Source organism: Protobothrops mucrosquamatus, unplaced genomic scaffold (assembly GCF_001527695.2).
Source record: "Protobothrops mucrosquamatus isolate PMUCROS unplaced genomic scaffold, P.Mucros_1.0 scaffold_50, whole genome shotgun sequence".
NCBI classification, from domain to species: Eukaryota; Metazoa; Chordata; class Lepidosauria; order Squamata; family Viperidae; genus Protobothrops; species Protobothrops mucrosquamatus.
The window spans coordinates 2,534-10,275 of NW_015386126.1; the positions used below are offsets into that span (position 1 = coordinate 2,534).

Here is a 7,742-nt window from a genome sequence, read left to right on the forward strand (position 1 = left end):
GAAAACACAATTGCATATTTTTTCCAGCTATCCTAGTTTCAAAATGATAGAACAAAGCTAGAGTAAGGAGAAGGATAATTTTAAATTATTTGCTACTTGGTCATTTGACAGAATAATTTGAATTCCAGGGTAGCAGATATCTGGAAATAGAACTTATTGTTAGTGCTTTTCTCTAGCACTTCAAGTCAACATTTAGAAAAGTGTTCACTTAATAATTCAAGTTGAATTATTCCTTTTGACTACTTCTGCATCAGGTAAATCAAAGAAATATAACTTGCATTCCTCCAATTACTGCTGGGCACAGCTTTGAGCAGCTTCAGTTCCAGTATAAAACTAACTTTCAGAAGGATGCTGGGAGTTGTAGTTCAGGAGTGGAGTGCCTCACATTCCTCACTCTTACACGGTACTGAAATGCTAATGAAATATCCCAATGTGTTGGCATATCTGAGCACTTCCAGTATTGTGAGACACAGCTTGTTCATTCAAGACAATCCAGTTCACATACTGATATTAAAAACTCAGACATTAAATAATTAGCCCATTACAGATGCAGTTAAAGATTTTTAGGAGTAATGTGTATGATTTGATAATGGAAATATGTTGAAGTTATTCTTTCTGTTTTGTTTTCTTTCCATGACTTGGCTCTACCACTATAAACTTACTTTTTCTTTTTAAATGTAATTGCCAGCAGTTGTTCCTTGCCTCCTTTCTATGATTACCTGCCATGTTTTTTAATGAGCTTATCATGGGGTATCAGCTAATAATCTGATGATTCACTCCTACATAAAATTAGTGCATTATCCTTGACATCTTCTGCTCATACTAAAATTTGCCCACTCTCATACATCACATAAAATGTTTAATCAGAGCAAAGCAAAACTGAAGCTTTAGATATTGCAACACTCATTATTGGCAATATTTTATACTGATAACAATTAAAAATCTTATTCCTGTCATTTTAAGTTGGGTCTGGGAGCTGATGTAATTTTATGTATCTCTTTTCCATTACAAATGGGTTTAAATTATTAACAGGACCTTAGATTTCTTGGCTGAAATGATTAAACAATACAAGAAATGTGAGAGGCAATCATGTTTGTTTACATAACAACAAACAAAAAATACAAACAAAAAATTGAGCTGTAAAAATACACCTGTGTTTATAGAACACAGTCAAATATTTGATGACAAGCTGAAATCTATTTCTTTTGGAGTCATAACTGACTTGGAGCAGAATAGAGGATGTAAAGTATAATACTGTGTGAAAAAAGGCAAAGAGTTAAAATATTCCAAGACACGGGTCCTCATATGAATTTTTGTTTCAGATTCTAAAATAAGTTATTCCAAGAAGACAAGACAATTATTAGCCTAAATATTGAGACTCAGCATAGGATCCCAGTTGCTGCTTACAAGCCTCTACATGCAAATCTGGACTTTTTGAGGACATCTTCATCTAGCCCTTTGTCCTCCTATATGAAATGATGATGTGGAAGATTATGGGGCATCCTATGCAAACCCAGGACACTTTAGTTGGAAGGAAACTCAGATAAAGAAAATTGCATGTGTAGAAGCACTTACATGCATATGTGGATTTTTTTGGATCTTGACCTCTGCAAGTGTTTGAAAAAAAATACTCATGATTTTGGTGATCCTAAAAAAAATAATCCCAATTGCTGTTCTGATAAAATATCAGTCTAGAATGGGCACGCCTGTGACTCTTGATTCATCGAGGAAAAAAAGCTGCAAGTTGCAAGTTTTTTTTCCTTTCTGATTTTGTTGCCAACATTTAATCTCTTCATAATACTGCTTGCAGCTTAATAGCTTCTTCACATTGGCTTTGCTTCTGCCATCGTTCTTGCAACCGCCTGCCTTGCACTCTTTAATTAAAGTGCCATTAGGAAATATTAATTCAGATGTTTTAAGGCTTCTTTCCACTGTTAAGACAAATTACGGAAGTGGCATCATACATTTTTCAAGAAATAATCTGGTGCATGTTTTGCTAGCAGATTCTGCAGTCTGGACAAGATGTATATTCCCAAGGTACAAAAGCGTCATGTTGCAGCTGCTTCGATACATGAATCTTAAATTATGTGCTAGAAAATAATTAAAGGTGGTCCTTAGCCTACTCTGTCTGTCTGAGAGTTCTAATTGAGTTATCTATATAACTTTCAACTTAATCTAATCTAGTGAGCACAGAACTCTTACAACTTTCCATCAGATCTGTTGCAGACTTGTTCTGCATAAGTACAACGCTTGTATTGTTTGGAATTTATCAACAGCTTAACAAGATGGCCTTCTTTATTTATTTATTTATTTATTTATTTATTTGTGATTCTTAATATCAAAAACCTAATATAAGTATCTTATTATTTGGGTAACTTTTCCACAATGAATATTCTGAAAAAGATGGTTTGGTTATTGTAAAACAACCTTTGGAATAGAAAGCAATCTAGATAGCTTGGTTTCCAACTAGGTTAGTCCTTTCAGTTATTAAAACTAATTGTACCAGTCTATGATATTCTTTTAGTCTGTGAAAACCTATACATGAAATGGCAGTATCTGGAATTAATAAAAACTGGTATATAAATGTACTCTAGTTGCAACATGGCACTTTAGTGCCTAAATTTAATGATAGGCAAATCTAATAATTGCTTGAAAACCAAGAAACAATGACTGGCATTGCCTGCAGAAATACCTATTTTATGATTCCACTTCATCCTTAAAAAAATATCAAGAGTACAGGACACATTGCTGGGTTGATTTTGTTTTGGCTCTAGTTAAAAATAAACTTATGCATCACAAATCTTACTTCCTTCACTGCTTTCTCCAGGATAATCCTCGTAACAGCTGTTAAAGACGACAAAAGATACAATTTAAATACTGAAATATATTTTACTGATCAAGTAAAATGGATCCATGTTCAATTGGAAGTCAGCTGCAAGCTAGCAGTGATTGTCATAAAGCATACTTTACCTCTCAAACTGGCTTCAAGACTAAGCAAGATTTATCAGCAACTGATCTGTTACTTCTTCAGCTTAGAACTGGGATAACTCTTTCAGAGGCTCATACCATCTGCTTCCATCATGCTAAAGTTTACCTTGATAGATACGAAGACTTGCAAAAGTCATGTTGCGATCCTTTTAATATGCACAAAAAACTCTCAAGGAAAAACTTGCGTGCAATTGACATAGATGATGTATCTTTTCTAAGTGCCAAGTTTGGACGTCAATTTATACCAGGCTGGAAGCTTTGCCCCAAATGTACACAGATAATAAGTGGAAATGCAGAGGTTGACTCTGAAGACCGTCAACGAAGGAGACTTGATTCAGACGTATGTATATGGGACCATTTTTTCAACTATCTTAAGTACGGGACTAAAACTAACTTTTGCAGTTATATGATAGTAAATCCCACCCACTGAAAAAAAAAGAGGTACCTCTAAATATATGCCATAGGAGACAGGTTAAAAGTATGAAAAAAATAGCACCAATCCCCTCCCTTAAAATACTAAGTGTACACTCAGTTCTGTACAGTTCCTGATTGTATGACTCTCGTTGGATAAGCACTCCATGAAGAAAATGCCATCATGATTTAAATATCAGAAATGGCGTTTTCATGTAAAATTGCAACTTCTCAGTTGAATCTTTGTATGAATTGTATGTATGAATGACCTCTAATCCTTTTAAGGGGAAAAGAGACCAAATCCTTATAGGGAGAAAATAACTGTTCAGCTTTTGAAACTGTAATATGCATAAGCTTTTCCCTTAACTTTCAACTCAGTTAAACAAATTTCTGTTTTATTCAGACCAGGATACAACAGTTAAAAAGCTGTTTTAATAAAGTGGCTTTTCATGAAAATGTTAGCCATACTTGCCTGGTTTGTATAATATGATCTTAACTCTTATAATATTTAAAGGCGAATTAGCTTATATGAACACAGACAGGATGATACCACATAATTTGTGTAAGCAATGAGATCTTATCAACACACCGAATACCTTGAGATTTAAAAGAATGTAAGACACCAGAGTGGGATGTACTACTTCAGACTGATGGTAGGCCACACTTTTATCAAAACCCCTGTGCAAAATACTCTGCAAATATAAAACAGGGTGGGGAGAAGTACAAAAGCACTAACATCTCCCTACTTTGTTAGTGCTTTTCCTGCAAGGTATATTTCACTAAGGGGAATATTCAAAAACTGAATTACCATCTGCAGTCTGAAGCTGCACACTTCTTAGAGTTCTTACATGATTGATAGAGGAAGGTTTCTCTTCCAAGCAATAAGGAGCATCATGATGGAAGACTTTCATCTTTAAAACTGAACTTGCAATCCAGCTTTGCACAGTCTATGTTTAATGAAGACATGCTACACTTATTTTCTATTTTGGAAATAGGAAATAAAAAGAGAAGTGAAAAAATTACCCTGTTTATTAAAGTAACTATTCCTGCTTCCATTAACTTGCATCTCTTAAGGGTATACTCCTGTCCAACTTATTATCTTTGCTTTCTTTTTGACTATTGATATTACTATTACCATTACTTTTATTCATTGAGATATCTCATAAGCAACTTAGAGCACAGTTGATACCATAAATAAAAAGAGAGAAGTGTATATTTGGCTTCAACGTTTGTCTCTTAGCAGAAATATGTCACTTAATTAGAAATGCTTTGAATTTTTTAAAAATAAAATTGTATGTATTTATTCAGGGACGAACAACTAAGGCCTTGAAGTCCTTACAGTTTGCTAATCCAGGACGGCATACTGGATTTGCTCCGGAAACAAACAAAAGAGAAAAAAGAAAGCTACAAACAAAAAACACATCCGTTAATTCAGACAGGTAGACCCATTTATGGATTGATTGCCTTTGCTTTTTCACTTTGAGGGGAAATTGTCCTGCTTACATATGGATTATAATTTAGAACTGCTTAGATGCATGGCTTTTTTCCCTATGTTTGTGCATAGGAATAAAATAAGTTGCATTGTCCAATCATTATAAAGCAGTTTGAAAATTTGATGATGGAGATACTATACTTAGTTGCAATTTTAATATTAAACAATCATAATAGATCAATTTTTGTACTCTTTATGCTAAACTCAAAGCAAACTGAATTAGCTATAACTATTACAGTTGCATGTCAGTTGTGATAATCGGTAGATTCGTACTTGGTGTTAAACAATAATTAAAATTGAAGTAAATGTACTAGATATTTTTAGTATAGTGGTGGCCAGATGGAAAGTTCTAAAAGACTTTGTTATGTAGTGTGAGCATTAAAAAAAAGTGGATCATTTGCCACAAGAGTCAGAATTGTAGCATGGACAGACATCCAGTATAGTTGCTTGAATATATAAATGGCCTCTGCATTGAATTAAATTCTTATTCTGCAAAAGTTTCTTGGCAGCCTATATAATCGTCATTTATTTTCAAAAATATTTAAAATAATTATATGGCCTTCTCCCCCCCTGCCCCCTGTAATAGGGCATTTCAAAAGAGTGTCAGGGTAGGGGGCAATCTTATTTCTGCAGGAATGATGTTCCTTGGGGAGGGAGCTCCCGTGGAGAAAGCCTTTCTTCTTGTCCCATTAGATGGACCTCCTTAGTAGACCAGACTGGTAATATCCCCTGCCTCTCCACTGTGGTGGGTAAGGCACATGTAATTGGGAAAAGATGGTCCTTCAAACAACTTGGCTCCAGGCCATGTACGGCTTAATGGAGACACAACCAGCACCTTGAATTAGACCCAGAAGCAAATCAGGAGCCAATGCAACTCCCGCAAGAGAGGTACCAGTCTAGATTTGCGTAAAACCATTCAGGCCAGTGTAATGTAATTGAAACTTCCAGAAACTTTTCAAGGACAGCCCCATGTAGAATGCATTGCAGTAGTCATATTAGTTTATATCTGCTGCTTCTCAGTACAACAAACTACAGAAATTCACCTATCGGGAGTTTTAAACTGAATGGTCAGTTATTTAAAACAGTGCCTAGTATTACAAATCATTGTTAACTATTGTTGCTTGTATTTTTCCTTCCAGGCAATTAATAGCAGCAAAGAGCAAGGTATATGACAGCCAAGGCTTTCTGCTTTATAGTGGGATAGACCTGTGTGACTGCCTTGATGAAGACTGCCTTGGGTGTTTCTATGCCTGCTCCAAGTGCGGCTCCCGCAAGTGTGGACCTGAATGCCGTTGTGATCGCAAGTGGCTATACGAGCAAATTGAGATAGAAGGAGGAGAAATTATTCGTAATAAGCATGCGATATAGCCTGTGCTCCACATTTCATTACTGAGTCACAGGAAGGTTGTTCATGTAATAAAACGTAATCTGTTCATATTTTCAGTTAAGATTCAGTGTTGTCCAAACAAGCAATAAGTAATGGGAATTTATATCATCTGACAAGAAAAAAGAAGGTTGTCTAAGCATTTGTGGATTAATGGACAAACTAATAAGAATTGTATTTGCTAATATTCATTGTGTGCTTCGTGCAGCATATTTTTCCTCCAGGTCATTATTGTTGCCCATTATAGGAAGTCTTTTAAGTATTTCCTTTTTCTGGAACACAGTTTCTCCTGTAGACACTTTAAGCACTAGCAGCATAAGCAGTATTAGTTGTAGAAAATGGGTGATTTGAGAAGGATGTTGCGCAATAAACAGAAAATACATATGTCAGACTTTCAAGAAGATGGCATGCCTTTATTAAGCAGCAATATGATAGTGATTCACCTTTTTTTTGCAAACAGGCGCTATGTGAAGAAGGAATTATGTCTTCAACAGTATTTTACTGCCAGTGAAAGTCACCAAAGTTACAGCCTCAGGCAATATTTTTATTGTGAATATCTTGTTTTGAGACTTTATAACTGAATCCATACCGTGGTTTCCCGAAAGTAAGGCCTACTCCAAAAATAAGCCCTAGTTTTGGGGTGAGGCACACGCCTAAAAATCAGGTGGGGTGGGGGTGTGCAGCCGCCTCATGCGCCCTGCACCCACTTACTTTGCAGCCAGGCCTCTCCTCACCGGTCCACTTCTTCTGCAGCGTCTTCTGCCCACTGCAGCCAAGAACCGAGCTATGAATTCAATCCATAGCTCAGTACTCGGCTGCATATGCCTTCCGGAAAATCCTGACTGTGAAATGCAGGCCGGAATGCATCTGTAGAATGAAGCTGCTCATTCGGCTGCAGAAGAAGTGGACTGGCTGGGCGGAGCTGTCGGTGCCAGAGGTGAGTATAAAAGACATCCCCTGAAAATAAGACCTGGTGCCTCTTTTGGCGCAAAATAAAAATAAGACCCAGTCTTATTTTGGGGAAACATGGTAGATGGATGGAGAATTTGTGACTAAAAAGTGACACACTGACACCTTAGCTTTAAGAAATACTCAAAAATGTATATTTGATGGAATTATACAAGCATAAGTACGATGAGACATTTATAGTCTTTTTACAGTAGCAGTTAATAGGCAATGTTCGTAGTCTACTCAGATAATTAGCCGTGTGCTCCAGGTAAAATGCATGTACACTTACTCTGATGCATATAGTGCATGTTATAGCAATGTGAGGTTCAGAATTTTGCAGAAAAAATATCATTTGTACTAGAAATTTTTTGAAAACCAAGTATCTTTATATTTTTATTTTTAAAATATGAAAAAGTTGTGATTCCTTTATCTGCAGATATTAATAAAGAATTGATTTTCATGAAAATGTTTATTATTTATTCTGTTACTATATGCGACTAAATGTACCCTAATTCAGAA

The 7,742-nt window shown here is 35.8% G+C and overlaps 1 protein-coding gene across 1 annotated transcript; it reads left to right on the forward strand.

Annotated features, from left to right (window-relative positions):
- Positions 1-2,391: 2,391 nt before the first annotated feature.
- Positions 2,392-6,451, forward strand: ARL14EP (ADP ribosylation factor like GTPase 14 effector protein). The gene is made up of 3 exons (XM_015811425.1): positions 2,392-3,328; positions 4,708-4,838; positions 6,031-6,451. The coding sequence occupies exons 1-3, from the start codon at positions 2,906-2,908 to the stop codon at positions 6,257-6,259; spliced, it is 783 nt and encodes a 260-aa protein (XP_015666911.1). The 5' UTR covers positions 2,392-2,905; the 3' UTR covers positions 6,260-6,451.
- Positions 6,452-7,742: the final 1,291 nt, after the last annotated feature.

What these genes read in the sequence shown, in the direction of transcription:
- ARL14EP (XM_015811425.1), top strand. Translation starts at nt 2,906, where the DNA reads ATGGATCCATGTTCAATTGGAAGTCAGCTGCAAGCTAGCAGTGATTGT. An exon ending in GAAGGAGACTTGATTCAGAC is followed by an intron (nt 3,329 to 4,707) that starts GTATGTATATGG and finishes GTATTTATTCAG; the next exon opens with GGACGAACAACTAAGGCCTT. An exon ending in ACATCCGTTAATTCAGACAG is followed by an intron (nt 4,839 to 6,030) that starts GTAGACCCATTT and finishes TTTTCCTTCCAG; the next exon opens with GCAATTAATAGCAGCAAAGA.